A 22297-nucleotide genomic window follows, 5' to 3' on the forward strand; every position below is an offset into this window, starting at 1 on the left:
TCAATGTCCATCTGGACATCTGGACATTCCTAGTATGCATGTGCCATGATTGTGAGCTCATTTTATTTCAGGAAGATATGCAGTTGACATATTACCATAACTGATAAGACAGACTCCTGGATATTGCCTGGATGGAAAACTTTGGAGAGATACTATCTTTTGCTTTTCTTAAGCAATATCTAAACTCTGCTTGAGAGACAGGAAAGCATCCTCTAAAAACGTGCTTCCTGTTTCAAGATTTCCAGGCAATCAATCCAGTATAAAAAGCCACTGAGAAGATATGAAGAATTAACAGAATTGTACTCTTTTGCTTCATCTCTAAAGAGTGATTGTCCAGATAATTTCAATCCTGTAGTTTGTTTATAAGCCAGTTTGGAAGGAAGGAAGAAAAGAATTCTTGTAATGAAAAGCTATCACTGGTTTAATTTCTTTGTGCAATTTCAGAAGGATGGAAATTGGCCTATACAGCAATTGTCCATTTCTGGAGAATCTAAAGCAGACATCCTGTAATCTCCTCTTTTAAATACGGGACATGTTTTGTTTTCCCGAGAGAGGATTGTTACTTTTTAAACTAAGTTACCTTTAATTATCTCCCAGCTGAAAGTTGTGACCCAGATTGAGTAAAAATCAAGAGAACTAATGATGAAATTTATCACTCCAAGTAATCTATCTGCATCCTCTGGCATCACATTCTGAAATTGATCCAGTCACTAATGATACAAGAGAAGCCAATGCAATCATTGTTACAAATGGGCTGTTAATCTTTGAAAGCCCAAGACATCCAGGAACACAACAGGGTTGCAGTATCTTTCCTTGTTCAAGGATCTTCTAAGCTTGATGGTATTGCTTGTAGGATTTCAGCAATGCTTCTTCCACTGGGTCTTCAAGTGGGTGACCATATATAGTGTTAGAAGGATTAAGGAGCAAAAATTTCATTTGAGAGCTACAATGGGACACCTACCCAGGTGGCATAGATTGGATATAAACTGATTGATTCATCCCTAACCAGAGATTACTCAAAAATAGACCCAAAGTAGATGTCAAACCAATGTAAATTGTATAATTTTATCCCTACAGTAAGAAAGCCTCAACTTTCAGAGTTTCTATATTAGCTATTAGTCATTCTAATCTAAGCAGGTATTGAACACGAATGAATTATTCAGCAACATTTGGCAAATCATAATGTGCAAGTTTAAATTGCTCTGAATATAGATGGCATTTGTATATATTTATTTTTTCTGTTGTCTCTCTGTAGGGTAGAAATTTAATGACCCAGGAGCTTGGTTTCTTTCCAAGTGATGCAGTAAAACCTTGCCCATGTGTAAGTAGCACTATATAATTATGTTTGTCAGAATGATTGCTTTTACAAAAAGGTCTACAGCTAATTTGCCTGCTTCTTACTAAGTTTTTTTTTTTAAATTAATTTTTCATGATGCAATAACATATACTGTGTGTGGTGGTGTTGGGGGAGGTTGCAGGCAATCTTAATTTTATTTAAAAAGACAATTTTGTGTTGTGGGTTACTAGATTTCAGAGTAAAAGTTTGAAGGAAATCAGCTTAAAAATTGGTTTAACTGGTGAGGATTTAACTAGCAAAACTGTTCAATTTTCAAACACACACACACACACACACACACAGAGAGAGAGAGAGAGAGAGAGAGAGAGAGAGAGAGAGAGAGAGAGAGAGAGAGAGTGAGAGAGTGACAGTGACAGTTTGGTGTGGTGGCATCAGGGTAGAAATCAGGAAATTGGGAGTTCTAGTCCTGCCTTAGGCACAAAGCTAGCTGGGTGACTTTGGGACAGTCACTTTCTCTCAGGCCTAGGAAGAAGGGAGTGGCAAACTACTTGTGAAAACCTTACCAAAAAAAATTGCAAGGACTTGTGTAGGCAATCTTCAAGGATTGGACACACTTGAATGGAAGAATACACACACACACATGCAAGGAGAGACAGAGAGAGAGATACACACAGAGAGAGACACAGAGACACACACTCACTCACTCACACACACACACATAGACAGACAGTTAGAGAGAGAGAGTCCTCATTTACCAACCACTCATTCAGTGACTGTATGAAACTGTGAAGGTGTTGAATGCATGGTACTTACAACTGGTCCTTAAAGTTCCAGTTGTAACAACACTCTTGTTCTTTATCTTGGTGCTTGACAACCAATGACTCTCCCACCGGCGACAGTAGAGCTAGAAGGAATGCAATGCTAGCTGTTTTCTAGTCTTGTACAATCCTATCTGGTCACATCCAGTGGTGATCATTACATTTCTCCATCCTTCTCCTGCAACTTTCACAGGCGTATCAAACATATGACTCAACCCCTGCCAGCGACTCTATCACTAAGCATTATGGTGCATCTCAGATAGAATTTTTCTTTCAAACTGGAATCAAGTTTTCTAATGTCCAGCTATGTCTTCCTTTCTTCCGTTCAGTCTCTTATTCCTTGATTGTCTCCATGCTTTCCAACTTGCTTCAATCTCTCTGTCATCTTTACTTAGACATTATTTTCATAGTTACCCCTACCAATCTTTTCTTCCTAACGTTCTCCTTTTTTCACTTGCCACAAACGATTCACTATTCCCAATTTTAAAATCCTGCTGCAACATACGGTAGCTAAAATTAATACTGGCTAAATTAATTAACTCCATATTTAATTTAGGTGTAATTATACATTGAGGTACAGAGATATGTAAACTAGTGAAATTATTCTATTTTTGCAAGGGAGAAGTTTAGTTGTAAAACTTGCAAGAATTCAAGTATGAATAAACATCAGTTCTTGGTATATTAGAAGCATGGTGCTACTAAAAAGATAAATTGATGTTTTACCACTATTTCCTTACAAGTGGCAAGCATTGCCATTCCATTTTGACAAATGATAACGTTTGGAAGATTCTGAAACATCCATCAAATCTTCAAGGCACCATCACTTTTACTATTATTATTAAGTAACAACACTTACATCTAATCCATAGAGAAGTGCCCAGAAACAGCACAGAATACATACATCAGAAGGCACAAACAATAAATATTAAATAAAAAATGGATGAGAGCCTAGAATATCTACAGCATGGTGCGTTCTGAGATAATACTGATAGGCATTTTTCTGTCAGTGGTTTGAAATATGTGGCAGCAAGACATTTTCATATTGTATGAAAATGGCTCATATTTACTAGCTTTCATTCTGTTTTTTATTATTGTTAATAAGCATATGAAGTCTGTTATTGTTCATTTTCACACTGGGCTTTTGTTGGTAGACGAATCCTGAGTTAAAAATGATTTTGTGTGTTATAATTCAGCAGCTTGTGCTGTGGCCTGATCAAAATGTTTTTATTTATTTATTTATTTATTATTTTAGTTATTTATTTTCACATTTTTGAACCACCCAGTTCTCTCTATATATATATGTTACACTATATCTTCCATATCTTCCATAATCTTTAACAAGGGCAATTGGGGTTATGAGTTGTGGCCATAACTATTGGTGCCTGATGGGGCCTGTGTGGTGGAGGGCAGGTGGCAAGATGGAAGGGAATCATGGAAGATGGATGTGAAGACTCTTTCTTCTCAGTTCCAACACCTGTCATTCCACAACAGCTCATTCCGTTCCATTCCCAAGAAGCCTTAGAATTTGGTCTTGTATCCTATTCAAATGCTTAGGTCTCTTTGAGTAATCTATTCATTTCCTCTTGGCCCCATTGAAGCACTTCTCAGCAGCCATACACAAAGGACTTCTTTAACATATGTAACTCTCACACCATGCCTGGAAGCAGTAGCTTCTCAGATATAGGGATCACCATTCTTGGTGGGCAACTAACTGCCAAATAGCAGCAAGAGTATGCAGAAAATATTAGCTCTTTGCTCTCATCTAATGATCATGCAGCCCTGCTGGACGCCCTATTTGTGTATATTTTCTTTATTTCAATCCTATTATGGGAACTGACACTACAGATCTCCTGTTATTTTTGATGAGCTAGTTATAGGTTCCAAAACTTTTCAGTGGGGTTGCCTGTAATTCCTTTTAATGTACTCAGTTTCCATCTTGGAATTTATTTCTGTTCTAAGTTGGGCTGTAATACAGAAACCCAGAGATACTAAGATTACCCTTATGAAATTGAGCAAATCTGCAGCCTGCTATAGATGTCCATGTGCGGCAGAGTTGATTTTATCTGCACTGATTATATACTTTTGTGTAGGTTTTGCAGTTGTTGGATGACTTGTTTACGGGCTAAGGATGTGCAAAGAGTTTTGAATTTGAAACACCCCATTTTGAGTGCAAAACCTGTCTTTCAAGTGTGAATCGGATTACTCTTAAGTATTTGGAGAAGTGTCTCAAGTTCAAAATGGCTGTTTTGAGGTGTGAAATTCTTGTTTCAAGGTTCAGGGCTCAGAACAGCTGCTTTCACAATTGGAACATACACCTCCCCACCCCCACTTGGAAGGTGGAAATTCAGTTAAAATTCAGTTAAAAACATTTCGAACATCTTTAGGTACAAGCAATTTGTAATAGGAAAGGGAAATAGGCTAAAAATATGCTCTGGAAATAGAGCTAACCGATAGAGACATTAAATCTTCTCTCCTAGCAGGAAAAAGAACAGATGAGACTGAAAATATGAATATTTGTATTACATAGATAGCAATAAATAACTGCAGTAATAAGATGTTTCCTGTTAAATTTTCCCGGTTAAAACTAGCAATGCAGAGCTGGGGAAGGGGGACATTTTAGCACTCAAGGGTGGTTACTACCTGAAATCAATATGATGAGGTTGACACCTATAAATTTGGGTATAGCTATGATGTGAGTTTACCATTACCCACAGGATTTTTTATTCAGTCAAATAATGGTTATGTCCAGAAGGCATTACAGGTAGTCCTTGACTTATGATCACAATTAAGCCCAAAATTTATGTTGCTAAGTGAGATATAAGTTAGTTTTGCCCCATTTTATGACCTTTCTTACCACAGTTTGCGACAAATCTTTATATTAACTGATATAGCTAGAATTACATCATGTCACCTAAACATAATTTTTAAAAACTTGATTGTATAAACTGAAATATTGAGCAACAGTGCCACAAATCATGCAAAGTTGAAATGTATTTGAATATAAGTAGCTCAGGTTGGCAGTTGGGCTGTCTGAACTTGGCAATTTGATTCCAAACGTTTCATCACCATTCGAGGAGACATCGTCAGTGCGTTTTGAATTGTGCTCATCTGTCGGAGCACTGGCCTTTAAATATCTTTTTATGTGATACAAATTAGTGTGGATGTTGTTTGTTCGGCTACTTCTGAGTCATGATCTGACTTTGGAATGTTTGATTGGCTGCCAAGCTCGGAGCTCAGACCAACAGCCCATAATGCAAAGTAGCTAATTTAATCATTTTCTGAAAATGGGTAAAAATCATTGAGATGTACATTTATTCTTTTACATTTTTAATGGTATTTTATTTTATTGATTCTTCTTTGCAATTCATTTTATTGCATTTTATTGTATTTTGTTTTAATATTTTTATCTTATTTTAGGTCCCTAAGCCAGTAGACTATTCTTCTCAGCCATGGTAGGTAGCTATAAATTGTTAAGATTTTATTTTGGGCAGAGTTGGGAATTCAAATAAGTAGCTTGAGAGAAAAATGATATTAATAGAAATCTAATTTGTTGTGGTTTAACCTTTCTGATCTTCTATGGAACGCATCTTGTTGTAATATAAGCAAAAATAATTGAGTGTATATACTACATAACTGTATTTTTGCATGGATAAACCTGGCTTGCAACTAATTTTGTATCTCTGGGAAATGACATAAAGTTCTGGCTACTCCTTCAAAGCCTACCAACATTGTATTTGAATGAATTTCCACCCAGTCATGATCTCTATCCTCCCAAATTCAAGTCCAGCCAGTCCAGCCATTCCCTTATCCTGCAGAATAGTCCTTTTATAGAGATGCCCTTGATAGCTGTTTCTAATTGAGGAGAGCAAGAAACAATCACACATTGTTGGACCCATACATTCGGTTTACATTATTTTCCTAGAAAATTTGTTTCTGGATATCCCCTTAAATTGCCTGATTTTTTTTGAGAGCTTCAATATTGCTGACCATGGTGATGAGAATACAACATGGATATTATATGATACATGTCAGCAAATAATGTAGTATTTTGTCATCTGATGACATCTGCTGTGCTTTCCAGATGCAGGGTTCATTTATGCTCCCAAAGACTTAAATTGAATTGAATTAAATTAATTATTTTAATTTAATAAATTAATTAAATTTTTAAGGGAGAAGTAATTCTGGTACATTGGTGTCACTGATTTTTGTACATTGATTAAAAACAGAAAGCTAGAAAAATTATTTGTTCTCATAGGAGATTGACAGGAAGAAGATTCAATAAGCGCCACTCAGGCCATTAATCAGTTATCATCTTTTATCTTTCTCTTAAGTCACTGTGATATGCCGTTGTGAATTTAAGATAGACTAAGATTTTGTTCATATAAAAAATACAGCAATATAACATTTCCATTGTACATATATCAGAGTACTGTTCTAATCATGGAAACCAAATACCAGTGTCTTCAAACTGGCAAAAAAGCAGTGTTCCATGCCCAGATTATCTTCTGTGACTCTCACAGAACTTCTGTATTTTGCAATTGGTTGGTTGTATCTGCAGGTCAAGAAGTATAGTTAGCGATGATGACTGTATTGCTGAGAATGCCATAGTCAGCAGAATTGGAGATAGATATTTTTTTTGCTTATTAGATACCCATTCTGTTCTGAGCACATCTATCAGAGTTTGTTGCAGAAATTAAATCCAGAAAGCACACACAGGCAGACTGATGCAGCAGGATTCATTAACTTTTTTATATACATAATAATACATAAAGTAAATTTACAATACCAATATAGATTCTTCTTATCTGGTAGCAGTTACAAGAAATAGGAGAGAACAGTTATTAGTTTTCTCTGCACAGACTCAGAAGCTGCAGACTAAGATATGCCCTGGCTCCAGTCTGCCCTCATTGGCTGAGTTAGTTGCTATGCCTATTCATTGGCTGATCTATTCCAGTTTATGAATGTTCATATTCTGACAATATCTGCCCATGATTGTTACATATGATTCTTGCCACCAAACTTGGCCTAATTGTAAGATTATGTTTGAGTTTGTAGCAGCAAAATAAAATACAGAAAATCTAGTAAAATAAAACTCACTTTTTTCAGGTACGCCGGAAAAATGGAAAGATTACAAGCAGAAGCGGAACTTATTAACCGGGTAAACAGCACTTACTTAGTGCGGTATAGGACTAAAGAATCAGGAGAATATGCCATTAGCATTAAGTAAGTGAATTACTTATTTCTTTATATTGTTCATGCAATTGATAGGTCAATATTGAATATGGATTTTTTAAAATAAGGTTATGCTAGTTACATTCATTTGTTAAAAAATATTATGAAAACCTTGATGGATTTGAAAAGTAGTTTTGGCTTGCCTGCCCTGTTGACCTGCTTTGAAAATTAGTGTCCCTAACTATTATTCTACTATTCAGTTATTCTCAAGTTGTTGCTGCTCTACCTCCCCTTTAACAAAGCCTTGACTCCTGGCAGCTACATGGAGCAAATTGAAGTTTTCTTGATAGCATTTTTGGAAGATAGCATTTTTGCTTCTTCCTACAGCTATGAGAAAGTCACTGGGCCATAGTCACCCAGTTGGTTTCTGTGCAGGACTGGAATACATTTTTTAAAAACCCCAGTGCCTTAACCACCATACCAAACTGTCTCTCTGGAATCTTACAATTATGCTTAAGGAAGAGCAAAGTCGCAAAAGTTCTTTCACCAATCTGTCAATTTTTGAAACGACTTCATCTGAAGCCATTCTTACTTTTGTTTCGTTTCTCAGTTGCCACTCTTGAGGGAAGGGGGGAGTCGGAAGGTATTGGAATGTAGTGCCTTAGCCTGCTAGACAAAACATTGATCAGACTCAGCATGAGAACCAGGGTCATGGCAACGAACATCTGCTGAGACTGAGGGGGAAGCTGCTACTGGACTGATTGGTTAACGTGACCTAGGACACCTGAGGGGGGTGGGAAGTTTCTATTCTTTTAACTACCGTAAAGTGCGGAAATTACTTAGAGCTAGCTTCATCTTTCTACGTGCCGATATGTATTCAACAAAAGGTCTTTTGAGCCTGGCTGAAGCCTCAGAGTTCTGGTTTGACTGAGTTCATTACTCGGAACCATGACAAAACCTTTCAGTGGCCATGTTTGGAGGTTAGGGTTTAGGGATTAGGGAGTCCTGGTCCAGCAATCCTCTAATGCACAGCACTCTGAGCAAAGACAACCTTGTCTTGCATGGAGTCAGCTTTGTTCTCTTCTTTTAGGATCCAGTTCTTACTACCTTCAGCAAGTAAACTTTTCAGTTGGGATGGCTCAGTAATGGTGCTGTGACTTGGAACACTAAAGATTTTATGATCGCTAGAGTGATTTAAAGGTCTATTTGCATTTTAACTAGAAATTTTTCAGAATTGATCAAGCAATCAACTGAAGCCAAACAGAATTTTTCCCTTGAATCGAGTGGGAACAAGGGTATCACACCGAAGGAATAATAATTTTTTGAAAAGCTGTTGCTATCTTTGTCAATATGAATTTGAATGTAATCAGCTTGGCGGGATCCAATAAGTTATTAGATATTGCTGGGAGGCTTTTTCTTAAATCTGAATGTAGGCGGGTGTGTTAAACTGGACCCTAATAAATGTCTTTTGTTAATTAGGTGTCAGCGGTGTATTGGCATGGATATGTGTTTTGTCTTAAGAATTTATTCATGGAGAGTTTGGGCATGCTGTCAAGTAATTATTGATTTTTCCAGATTGAAAACACATTTATATTCATAAGTTATTCATTGCCCATAGGTACAATAATGAAGTGAAGCACATCAAGATTTTCACAAGAGAAAGCTTTTTTCACATTGCAGAAAATAGGAAATTTAGAAGTTTAATGGTAAGTATAAGTTTTTATTTTGTTTTTCTGTTTCCAAAAATACCTTAATTGGACATTATCTTATTAAATGTTTAATGTTGACATATCTAGCTTAATGTTACTACTATAAGACCTGTGCTGGCATAGTGGTTAGAGTGCAGTATTGCAGGCTAAGTGCTCACATTGCCAGGAGTTCGATTCCCTCAATCCTGACTGACTGAGGAAAGTTGACTGAGCCGTCCATCCTTCCAAGTTCGGTAAAATGAGGAGCCAGTTTGTTGGGGGCAATAGGCTGACTGTGTAAACCACTTAGAGACGACTGTAAAACACTGAAGTGGTATATGTGGTATAAGTGCTTTTTCTATTGTTATCTAGTTTGATAGATTTGTCAAAAAAGAAAGAAAGAAAAGGCAAATAAAACTAAATAGTACGTATTATTATTCATGGCAAATGCTCTGAGAGTTGAAGCTTTCAGTGAACTGATTAGTTTTTAACATATATTAACAACAATCACACTCACTGTCATTAGAAATAGGTGATTAATAAATGAATCTATCTCCCAACATCTGTAAATTTGTCAACAAAAACAACAACAAAATTCTGAACAGACTTACATATGAAAAGGACAATTTCATTAGAGTTTGAAAGTGTAAAGGATCATGACTTAGCATGCACTGTATTAAACAGATTTCAGTTCATTTGGCTTATTTACATTAACATTGTAAGAGGGAACATTCTGATAGAGATACTGTATATTTGCTTGTGGTTTTGCAATACTGAAGATCGTGATAACTTCCATGCTAAGAAAGAATAGAATAGAATAGAATTTTTTATTGGCCAAGTGTGATTCGACACACAAGGAATTTGTCTTGGTGCATACTCTCTCGGTATACACAAAAGAAAAGATACGTTCGTCAAGAATCATAAGGTACAACACTTAATGATAGTCATAGGGAAACAGTCAATATAAATCTTAAGGATTTAAAGATACCAGCAACAAGGTTACAGTCGTACAGTCATAAGTGGGAGGAGATGGGTGATAGGAACGATGAGAAGATTAATGCAGACTTAGTAACTAGTTTGATAATGTTGAGGGAATTATTTGTTTAGCAGAGTGATGGCGTTCAGGGAAAAAAGTACACATTCCCATTTTATTTTTATTTAGTAGTATTTGAAATGGAAATTCAAGAACAGGAAGTGTGAATCCTGTATGCTTTTGGTTTACTGGAAGATTAGCAGTAACGTTTTGAAATAGTCCTAAACCAGAACTATCATTCAAGAATGGTCTAATTATGCAATGTTTATATTTCGTAAATAATATTTTTTATATCAACAGATTTAGTCTCAACTTGGCCTACCCAATTGATTATAGCTTCAGAACTTAAACATGACTGATTAGCATGACTATATTGAATGAATTGGTGATGAGTAGCAGTTTGTTCTAATAAGTTATCTTATATTTTCACTTTGAAAAGAGATTGCTGTGGTTTGAAACAGCAAAATAAATGAGTTGCTTTTGCTTTGATATTTTTGCATATTTCTTAACCTCTTCTTTAGATAATTATCATTTGGAGTTGGGTGGGGGGAGGAACAGATATACCAGAAACATGCTCTCTTAAAGAATTTCAGGGGTTTTGTGAAATATATGTCTTGCATTATTATTAGATCCTTAATCTATAGTGTTGGTATTCCCCTATTGTCATTTATTTATTTATTTATTTATTTATTTATTTATTTATTTATTTATTTATTTATTTATTTATTTATTTATTTATTTATTTATTTATTATTTCTATAATATTATAATATCATATTATATTTATATGATCATTTATTCTGAGTTAATTTCATTGTACCAAGATCTATTGGTTACAAATGAATTAGAATGTTAGAAGAGTAAGAGTTAGCATTTGTACAGTTATTTGTAAAATAATTCATTGTTTAAAAAGTGCAAGACTTGTATTATTGTTGCAGAAAGACTAAGCAAATGCTAAATATGTTTTACAATCTGACCTGCACATGCTTATTCGGAAAAAGTCTTGCTAGAGATCAATGGAACTTATTTCCACGTATATACAAAATGTAAAGGGCCATTGAAGTGAAGGAGGTTTTAAATAAGCCCAGAATGTAACTTTTCTAAATCCTGTGGGTAGGTTTCTGTTTTGAGTAAGCAGTCTTTTTAGATATTTCTATTTACTTATTTAATTAATTTGTACACCGTATAACTTCCAGTGATTCTAATTTTTACTAAATCAGGGGGGGAAAAATCCCAACACACAGACCTTCAAGATCAGACACAGCCATCAGAAGTCTGAGGAACACATTATCTGGTTCCACCAGAGAATGAGGTCTTCCCAGAATGCAAAACTGCTGTTTGAAAATTGCCACAATATTTCAATCTATTTTATTACATTTTTTTCACGCCTTCTTCCAAGATGATTGATTTTATTTTTTTCCCCCTTTATGACAATCCTGCAGGCTTAGGTTAGGCCAAGAGACATTGATTCCCTTTAGTAAACTTCATAGCTGAGGAAAAATCTCAATATTTTGCAGGTTTGAAATTTTATACTGAGGCACACAGTCAAATACTTTCAAAAGGTAATTTAGGATTATGATTATTATGTAGTTCCAGTAAACTATAACAAACCCATCTGTTTCCGAGAGAAGACATCTGGACCAAATTTTCTTTTGTGTGCTGAAGCCTTGATATAATGTGCATTATAATTCAGATAACACATTAGACTCTCTGTGCATGTTCTGATATAGATGTAACTCTTGAAAGTACATTGTACATTTTTGTAAAAGCTTCACGATCTTGATACTCATGCCATCTGATAAAATACAAAGAATGTCTTCTCCCAGGCCATTGACTTGGCAAACCACAGCTACTGTTTACTAGGACCATGCCAGGGGCATGCCATTATCTGATAGCTGTGGTGTAGCTACAGTCTTTTAGCTAAAGATTTCTGCTATTTAAAAGCAAACAAACAGAGAGAAGCAATAGTGGCTGTTTCAGAGACATCTGACTTATCCATCGAGAAATATTTGCAAGACCATTATTTGTGTATATTGTTATATGAGACATGCAGTCCTTTGACAAGGAAAACTCGTTTCTTTTATCATAGAAATTTACTCTCAGGTTACTGAATCAGAAAACAGGTATCAAACACTGCTATTGCTTTGTCTATCAAGAAATTGTATCAATCTGAGCTTTTGTACCATTTACTTTCCCAGTATTTTTCCGGCTGATTGCAGAAAATATACCTTGCAGTAAAAAATATACTGTTGCACACATAGCAATAAAGGGAAAACATGAACATAAACATTATGTTAGGAAAGGGCTGTGACCTTTCCATATAGAGATGGGATCAGCAATAGCAGGAGATTTATCACACCTTTGAGGGCTGTATATTTCATGTATTCACATGTAACAGAAGACCAGCACTTCAAAACTAGAAGCAATAAATGCCACCAAGCCAAACCTAAATATATTGAAACTCATTGATCCCAAGGACCATGTGCTTGAATGTCTGCCACTTGAAATTCATGAAATCTAAATGTTTGGCGTTGATGCAGCTGTGACAATTAATCACTAGCGTATTTTCCAGGGATAACTGCCCCCCCTTTGAATCAATTTTTAATATAAATGGAGAGGCCTGTATTAGCCACAGATTTATACATTTTCATTAAGCCATTAGCATGTAAGGAACTAAAAAAAATGATTAGAAGTAAGCTTGTCAGGCCCGTTTTGAATGTTTTTGATGGTTGCTTGTCTGTCTTCTGAAAGTTCTTCCCCACTTTTTTAAGGAACTGATTGTGCTATCTGCAGGTTTATTACAAAATAATCAAGAATAGGCGAGGAACAAGGACCTAAATGAAATGTTTCAATCTGTTGGGAGTTACTGCTTCTTATTCACATGTTCATTCTATCAGCCATTGATTTAAAGATGGTTTAAATCAGGGGTCTTCAACCTTGGGAACTTTAAGGTTTGCTGGCTGGGGAATTCTGGGCGTTGAAGTCCGCCAGGCTTAAAGTTGCCAAGGTTGGAGACCCCTGATTTAAAGCATACTTAACAGATTAACAGAGTTGGAAGGGATCTTGTAGGTCATCTAGTCCAACCCCCCGTTCAAGCAGGAGACCCTACACCATTTCTGACAAATGGCAGCCCAATCTCTTCTTGAAAGTCTCAAGTGATGAAGCTCCCACAACTTCCGAAGGCAAGCTGTTCCATTGGTTGATTGTTCTCACTGTCAGAAAGTTCCTCCTTATTTCTAGGTTAAATCTCTCCTTGATCAGTTTCCATCCATTATTCCTTGTCTGGCTTTCAGGTGCTTTGGAATTTTTCTTATCAAATTTTTCTTATCAAAATACATATTTCTAGTAATATTTTCTCCCACAACAGTTTATAATACAGTTTGATCGTCCTTTTAAGAGAAGTGAGCTATATTAGTTGAGTTTATTATTATTATTATAGTCATAAATTGGTCTGCATGTAAATATACAGTACATCTAAAGTGTCCACAAAGAAGAGTTTAAAGGCGTAATTTTTTAAAATAAAAAAAGCTAAATTACTTTAACCCAATGAGCACACTCTGCTTCAAAAGCTGTTATCAGTGAAACCCCTACTTGGCACAGTGGTTAAAGTACAGTATTGCAGGCAAACTCTGCCCGCAGCCTGGAGTTTGATCCTGACAAGGCTCAAGGTTGACTCAGCTTTCTATCTTTCCAAGGTTGGTAAAATGAGAGCCCAGATTGCAATATGCTGAGGATTGTAAACTGCCTAGAGAGTATTGTAAATGCTAAATGCTATTTCTATTGCTACTTCAAAGTAGTTATGCATATATGCTTGTGGAGACAGCCAAAGATGGCTTTTAAAGCAGCCATGTGAATCCTGGAAGTGTGCACCAGCTTTAATAATTTGAATAGAAAGAATTGTTTGTGAATATGGGTTGTGAAACATCTTTTCTGAATGATTTGTACAACTTCAGCGATATCCATCCATCGATTTGTCATTGTCTGTCATCCATCCATCCATTCAAAGATAATCAAGTGTACATTATCACAACATAAATGAAGCATAGAATTTGTGGATAACTAGTTCTGATCCATATATAGTGTGTTCAGATCAGCTTAGATAACAATTAAAAGAAGCAATAGGATTGCTTACCCTTGCCATGTAGCTAAGAGAACGAAGATAAATACTAAATATTAACATACATCTCCTTTGGGTCCTGCATTTGGTTCATGCATTGTTAAACCAGAAAACCTAATTTCACATTCTGAGTTTATGAATATATGTGGAAAAGGACATTTGATCCTGTATGTCCTGGAGAAATTTGCAATGAATATTGTTCTGATCAAATATGAGCTTCAACATAGATATTCGTGTTTTTAGCTCTTTCCCAGTGATTGCCATTGTTCCAAGATAGGGTTTTTTTTTTTTTTTTGGCAAGTCAATTCAGAGTGAATTTTTTCTGGTACAAACCAATTAGTAAACATATGTGGGCAAAATACTTCATATAGATGTTATAAGGAGTAACCAGGATGTTATAAGGAATAACCGGGATAACAACAGTAAGTGTAAGAAAATCCAAACACTAATTAATGTAAGCATTATGTAACGTAATAAATTTAGGTTGGAACTATGGCCCACATGAATGAAGGATGTCATTCAGTAGTGAGTTTCAAAACCCGGCGCTACCGGTTCGCTATCAGTAGAACGCGGGTGCGCACGCTTGCTTCGCGAGTGCGCGGTGGTTCTACACATGCACAGATCTTTTGGATGACGTCTGGGTGGGTGGGCGGAGCCTCCTGCTGCCGCACTACCGGTTCGCCCGAATCAGGGTGAACTGGGGGCGACCCATCACTGATGTCATTGATTCACAGAAGCGCATACTTCCATGCATGTAGAAAAACAGATACAGGAAGAACCATTCCATTATAATCAATTCAAAATTTAATTACTTTTATGTGCTAAGTTTTTTCAATGTAAGAAATGTTTAAAGCTGATACTTGTTGATACTTGTTTGATTCATACAGTATCTTTGATAAGAATTAAGTCAGCCTTGCACGAATAAAGGTCCATTTCTACAGTATGAGCAACCACCATTTTTCACTCCTAAATCAAAACTCGCCACGGGTGTGTTCAAAACATTTAGAGCAGGGGTGTCAAACTCGCGTCATCACGGCATTGTCACGTGACGTATCACGATTTTTCCCCCTTCACTAAACCAGGTGCGGGTGTGGCCAGTGTGTGACAAATCCAGGCCGCAAGTTTGACACACCTGATTTAGAGTATGAATTTTTGCCAAATACCCTTTTCAAAGCCAAGTGGGTGATTCTGAGCATAACAAAAGCACCTCAACTGAACCTGTGAAGTTCTGACTTTCAACACATTAATCTGAAGTAGGACCACTTCCAAAATGCTCACAATGGCCCAGTCAAACTTGCAGTTTCATAACAGAGATGGGACAGTTTGTGGAATTCATTTGCTTCTCTTTCCACCAAATTATACACTTCCTGCAGTTTATTTATTTATTTATTTATTTATTTATTTATTTATTTATTTATTTATTTTAGCATATTTGTATACCGCCCTACTCCCGAAGGACTCAGGGTGGTGAACAGCCAAAATAAAATACAAAGACATACAAAAGTTAAAAAACTATTAAAAACAGATTAAATAATTTAGGCTCAAAAACAAATTAAAACATCCAATTTATCTAAAAAACATTTAAAACCCAATTTAAAAGCCAATTTAAAAGGGAGAGTTAGGCCAGACCAGCCTGTTGGAATAAAAACGTTTTTAGAGTGCGGCGGAAGATGCGTAAGTCTTGGATCCTCTGTATCTCCGGGGGGAGCTTGTTCCAGATGGCAGGTGCCCCCACAGAGAAGGCTCTCCCCCTGGGGGCCGCCAGTTGACATTGTTTGGCCGACGGCACCCTGAGGAGCCCCTCTCTATGGGAGCGAACTGGTCGGTGAGAGGCTACTGGTGGCAGAAGGCGGTCTCGTAAGTACCCTGGTCCTGAGCCATGGAGCGCTCTAAAGGTGGTAATCAAAACCTTGAAGCGCACCCGGAAGACCACTGGGAGCCAGTGCAGCTCGCGCAGGAGGGGGGTCACATGGGAGCGCCACATCGCTCCCGTCACCACCCACGCGGCCGCATTCTGGACCAATTGGAGCCTCCGGGTGCTCCTCAAGGGGAGCCCCATGTAGAGAGCATTGCAATAATCCAGGCGTGAGGTGACAAGGGCGTGAGTGACCGTGCGTAACGAGTCCCGATCCAGAAAGGGACGCAACTGGCGAATCAGGCGAACCTGATAAAAAGTCCTCCTGGCCACGGCTGCCATATGCTCTTCTAAAGACAGCCGCGAGTCCAGGAGGACGCCCAAGTTGCAAACCCCATCTGTGGGGGCCAGTTAATCCTCATGTCATGATGGAAGATGACTTTTGATGTTGATTGCAAGTGTCATCAAATATCTGTGCAATGAAAATTCAAGAGAATAATTATTAATGTCTGTCTAAATATTTGTATTCTGGAAGGAACTTGTGGAATATTACAAACACCAGTCTCTCAAAGAAGGCTTCCGAAGTTTGGATACGACTCTTCAGTACCCATACAAGGAATGTGAAAATACACAGGATCAAAGGAGCCACCGAGCAAGCAGCAATTGTAAGCATTATCATTTGTTGTTGTTTTTATTATACAGAAATGAAATTCAGTTGAAAGCATCTTCCATTTTGCATTTTTGACATATAACCTATTAATATGATAATGCATTTAGCCAGACTTTTCTGCAGCTAAGCAGAATCAGCATCTGCTGACAGGTTTATGAACAGGTCCAGTTAGACTTCCTGACTGCCTCTTCTTAAATCAAATTGCTGCTCAAACATCTATTAAAAATGTAAGTGAGCAATTGATTTGTAAACAGGCATTTTGCATTGGCTAAGCTGCTTTCGGCTACATGAATTAATAAATATGTAATTCAAATTTGGCATTTGACATTTAAATGAATTATTCTTGTTGTTTAAAACCACAGTCTTATAATGCAGAGTTTTTCTAAAGAAGCTTAAGGTCAGAATGATTTCTTCTACAATTCTATTTGTTGGTGTTCCTAAATAAGACTTTAGAGTAACCTAATTGGGGTTGGACAGAGGCAAACAGATTTCCATCTATATATGTTTATAATTAATTTCAAAAACCAGTACAGGAAGTTCTTGACTTATGACCACAGTTGGGCACAAATTTCTGTTGTTAAATGAAACATTTGTTAAGTTTTGCCCCATTTTACGGCCTTTCTTGCCACAGTTGTTAAGTGAATCACTGCAGTTGATAAGTTACTAGCCCGATTGTTATGTGAATCTGGCTATTCCATTGACTTTGCTTGCCAGAAGTTCTCAAAAAGTGATCTCATAACCCTGGGACACTGCAAAGGTCATAAATATGAACCAGTTGCCAAGCATCTGAATTTTGATCACATGATGGTGGGGATGCTGCAAAGGTTGTAACTCTGAAAAATGGTCATAAGCAGTGGTGGGCTGCTGCCGGTTTGGGGGAACCGGTAGTTCTGATGATCAACTGGCCCCGCCCACCCACCACCCCCGCCCTATCCTGTCCTATATTTCCTTCTTTCTGGCTCAGCTGATTCGCGCGGCACAGCTGATTTCCATGCCTCCGCTGTTCTACTTACCAGGGCTGCCTTAGAAGGTAAACAGCTGAGCTTCAAATTGCTGTATTTTGAATGCTGTGCATGCTCACCAAACCGGTTGTTAAATCAGTTGCAGCCCACCACTGGTCATAAGTCACTTTTTCCGGTGCTGTTGTAAATTTGAATGGTCATTAAATGAACTGTTGTAAGTTGAGGACTACCTATAGTGCGGAGTTTCACAGAGCTGACCTATGCTGTCCTTAGTATTTGGTAAAACAACAGGAATACCAGTTCTGGTAACTGATTTGAAGTTGCTTAGAGCATCTGGGCATCTGTACATTAGCTTCACTTGATTCTGTAACCATTGTGATTGCTGCCAAATTTCATAGTGCTGGAATTGGGTAGTTTAGATTTTATGAGCAATAGAAATTTCTAAAAATAATGGCAGAAGATTAAAAATCATGTAGACACACGTATGCCCTTTTAATACACTGCTAAATTACTGAGAAGCAGATGGATAATTTCAGAGCCTTTCTGAGTGCCCATTAAAGACAGGAAGATGTTTTGAAATGTTTAGGAGCAGGAAAGTTGAGGCTGTGACATTAAGAACAGGGCCTGTCCTCCAGAGCCAATTCTTTATACAGCTAATAAATAGGGGAAATGGTATGCTTAATATCTATAGAATGATTACAAGAGAATCTTCATCCTGTATAAATCAACAGAAAAACAACAATAACAACCAATAGCATTGGCAGGAAAGAGAATATGTCACATTTGGGAGAGGATTGTGCAGAAGAACAAGGACAATCAGAAAAATCTATTCATGGACAACGAACACTTGGCTGCAGAGTGAGGAGGACTCATGTGATCAACTACACATCTTTATAGTAGTGTTTTGTTACAATAAACATGAATATAATTATGGAAGTTGTAATGCTTTCTTTCAGTTTGTCCTTTCTTTGCAGTTTTATATATAAAAGAACAATAAGAGGAGAGAGACTGTGGTGTGAGAATTATAAACACAAAAGCCGCAGCACAATTATTTGCAGTTGTTTCACAAGGATCAACAAATCTGTGAGCTTGAATTAGCATCAAGTCATCTCAGCAATAGAAGATCATTTGTGAAGCGATCTCTAAACACTAATTTCCAGCTAATAATAATCTCCTAGCACTAATTTCCAGCTAATAATAATTTCCTAGCACTAATTTCCGGCTCTAAGTTTTCATAATATGGAGAACTAATATGATAAGCTAATTAATAACTGATTTGTATTCTTTTCCGGCATTTTCAGTGGCTTTCCAAAGACTTGATCCCTAGCTCTCCAGCCATTCTGTCTTTTCATTTTTAACAGTACTGTATTGTTAAAAGTTCTTTTCAACACATTGAAAGAAAAAAATGTGTTACTGGCAGAAAATAATAATAATCCCTTCTGGGTGTTTTGTTACATTCTATGATTGAGAAAGCTTAATTGTATGATAAAAAAGACAAAATTTTGTTTGTGCGCAATAACTCTGTGGGGATGGCTTCTGTATTGAAAGCAGTGAATTGTTTCTCATGGGTGTTGGGTTTCTCTGTTCCTCACTGCCTGTTAATTTGGGGAAGAGATAGACAATCTGCTTCTTAGCAAAAAGCAGCAGGACGGTGTTGTAATTCTACCCCAATAGCAATATAAGATTGATGGTTGAATGTGGTAATTGTTGGCTATGTGTGGAGCTGCTTAATAAACTGAGGTATTAATAAATCTTTTGCCTACATGATCAGTTTCAGTACTCTTCCCTTCACCAATCAGATTAGGAATTAACTATAATTTCCTAATTCATCAATTAATCCCATCAATTTGAGTTTGTACTTCGGTTAGCCATTGAAATGAACAGCACTTCTTCAATTTCATTGATTTCAGTGGGGTTATTTTGAGTAAGTGTAGCTTCAACCTCCCAGCTACCATTTTTATTGTTAACCATAGTCAACTTCAAAAGTGTGGTTTAGTATATCTATTGTTGTTCAGAAATGGATACCCGTGATTTTCCAGTTTGGATGAATTAGAAAATGATTGTCAGAAGCACCCTACCTTTATCACAACAAGGTTAATGCTTTTTCAACTCTTCTGCGTATTGTATTGAAATACATTAACTAGTTAATAGTATTTAAGATCTTTGAAAAGGCTTTGCTCTTATTGCTCTTGTTATAAGGGCCCTGCTTTGCAACTGTTTAAAAAATCAGACTGATTCAGGAAATGCCTTTGGACATCACACTTTTTTTCTATCTCAGTATTGTTGCTCCTTATGATACTAAATGGTCCATGTGCTAGGGAAGATTCTGTATCTATTTCTAAAAGTTTTGGGAACTTAAAAGCAGCTGAAAGTCCCTGCATTTTGCTGGCATGCCATGAAGACTATTATTGAAAATACCCATTCAATCATCTTTTACCTTTGCAACTCTTTCTGGAGTATGGAAACAAAATAAAGCCAATGAATGCCCCACTTCCTTAAAATGAGATGAATTCAAGATGACATGCATATGTCTTCTGCAAATCCATTATTATCCTCCTAGTTTGCTATGGATGGTCCAGAGTTACCCAAGGAACTTCATGGCTGACTGGAGATCGGAAGTTTTAATCTGACACAGGGCTACCAAGCTACAGTTGCTTGTTAAAACAATTGCCGCGCCAACATACAGGGTGGCATAAGCATGTGCATAAAAATGAATTTCATCCTTGTCCATGGAAATTCATCTTTTTTTTTTGGCAAAATGAGTGTTCCTAGTAAGTTGCAGGAGGGAGTGGGGGAACGAAATGGCCAAAGCAAAGGAGTAAACTATGCCTTTAAGCAGGTAAGAGATTTTTTTTTTTTGAAAAAAGCTGCAAAACAGCCAAGAAAATGTTTATTTCTTCTTAAAACAGATGCAAGTCATAAGAATATCTGAATACTCTTTTTACCAACCATTCAATGTCATTTTGCTTCTCTCTCTCTCTCTCTTTTTTTCTTCTTTTCTTTGTCTAAGACCCTTCTTTGTTCTGTGGGTTTTCTTTTGTAACTCTGCCAGACTACAGCTTTGTTCCCCCTTCCTCCACTCCTTTCTGGTCAGGTACTGCTTTACTGCTTTCTATTTATTCTCTGTTTGCTTGTTTTACAAGTTCGGTATTTCAGTTTCTGTGTGCAGCGCAAGCCTAGGGAAGGGACGGATTCATTTGCCAACCTTAGAACATAATTTGACTTAAAACACAATTGCAGCTTACAAATATATTACTTTAGCTCCATGGAAGCGATTTACTCTCAGCTGCTTTGACCTAGCCAGAGAATGTTTAAAGCACGTGAAAAAGTGAGTGCCCTTTGACATTCAAGAAGGTCATCTAAATGTTCTGCCAGCTATGCAGGGAATGCCAAAAACCTGGTTCTGGAATGTTACCTTTTCAGAATATTGGGGAAAGTGCCCAGGTGACCAATCAAAACTATTACAAACAACATGGTTACATTATGTATACTATTGATATTCTTAAATGGTTCTACTCTATTTTCGGCACCCTCAAATATTCGTCCCATCCCTAAAAGCCATTTTGCCAGAACATTTTCAGATAAAGTACAAGAGGGAAGGTAGCTTTCTATATATGGCAGTTTTGCATGCACATTGTCTGTAAGTTAATTTTATCCATTTTCTATGCATTTGTGTTTCCTTTAGTCACTTCTCATTGTCTCACCCACCAAAAGACATTTGTGCCTTAAAGGGGTAGGAATTGGGGTGGTGGTTTTTTTGGTTTTTTTTGCAATAATGTGTCAAATTTCCGGCATTATATTTAGGTAGATGAACATTTACTCAGTTCTGAATCCCAACGTTATGATGTGTAGGACTGAAGATGGAGGCTGTTTAAATTAGAACCTGATGGGAAAGACCAGACTTGCTTGTGAAGTTCCCTGTTTGCACAAATCCTTTTCTTTTTAACCAGAGGAAGCTAAGGCCAAATATGATGGAAAGAATCTTACAATACACTGGATTAATTGATGTTAACTGCAACTTGCTTGCTTCCCACATGGATCTAAAGCCAAATCTGGAAATGTTCCATGTTAATAGGAAAGGACAGTAAATCAGGGCGAGTGTTCCCATTCATGCAGATCAGGGAAAATAACTTTTAGAAATTATTGAGAATATTCATAGTTCAGGGTTGTAGTTTTGGCAGGGGGGGCTGTTCTCCAAGCCTGTTCTTTAGCTCCCGGACATTTCGTTAAACAGACTAGGTAACATCTTTTATGCAGTAACTTTTTATATAACTCTTCGTTAAGCTTTCTGCCTCAAGATGTGAAAATGCTACTAAGTCACAGTGCTAACCACTAGAATGCATTGACCAGATGTTCAACCATCTGCTTTGGGATGGGGAACTTAATTTGTTTGACTCAGTTTTGTCTTTTTTTTTTTTTTTAAACCACCTTTGATATTCCTGTGGTGAGAAGATTAACTTTTGAAGGCAAGATAGAAACAATCTTGGGGTGGACAAAGAGGCCTTTGATGTGTTCTTCCATTCCTCCCTATGGAATGTTTATTTGAGTCCCAACAGTGGCAAAACATGATGGGCAGTAGTTATATAGCTCCAGATGTTTCTATGCGTATAAATTCAGCCTCAGAGATATATGCTTTCACTATGTGGCAGAGCTCTCCTTAAAGAGAGAGGTATCTTCATTTTTGT

General features: G+C 37.0%; 1 protein-coding gene across 3 annotated transcripts in view; it reads left to right on the forward strand.

Moving 5' to 3' along the window:
* Positions 1-22297, forward strand: part of VAV3 (vav guanine nucleotide exchange factor 3) — a 181596-nt gene that overhangs the window by 154015 nt on the left and 5284 nt on the right. For 2 of the 3 annotated variants that reach the window (XM_070939338.1, XM_070939337.1), the window contains exons 21-25: positions 1256-1321; positions 5533-5567; positions 7222-7338; positions 8906-8993; positions 16516-16645. In XM_070939338.1, coding sequence (XP_070795439.1) covers positions 1256-1321; positions 5533-5567; positions 7222-7338; positions 8906-8993; positions 16516-16645 — 436 coding nt within the window. Of the gene's footprint in view, positions 1-1255; positions 1322-5532; positions 5568-7221; positions 7339-8905; positions 8994-16515; positions 16646-20622; positions 20707-22297 lie in introns of all 3 variants that reach the window. The other variant, XM_070939336.1, reaches the window with a different exon arrangement.

Source organism: Pituophis catenifer, unplaced genomic scaffold (genome assembly GCF_029215685.1).
Source record: "Pituophis catenifer annectens isolate HBS135680 unplaced genomic scaffold, rPitCat1.0.hap2 SCAF_3, whole genome shotgun sequence".
NCBI classification, from domain to species: domain Eukaryota; kingdom Metazoa; phylum Chordata; class Lepidosauria; order Squamata; family Colubridae; genus Pituophis; species Pituophis catenifer.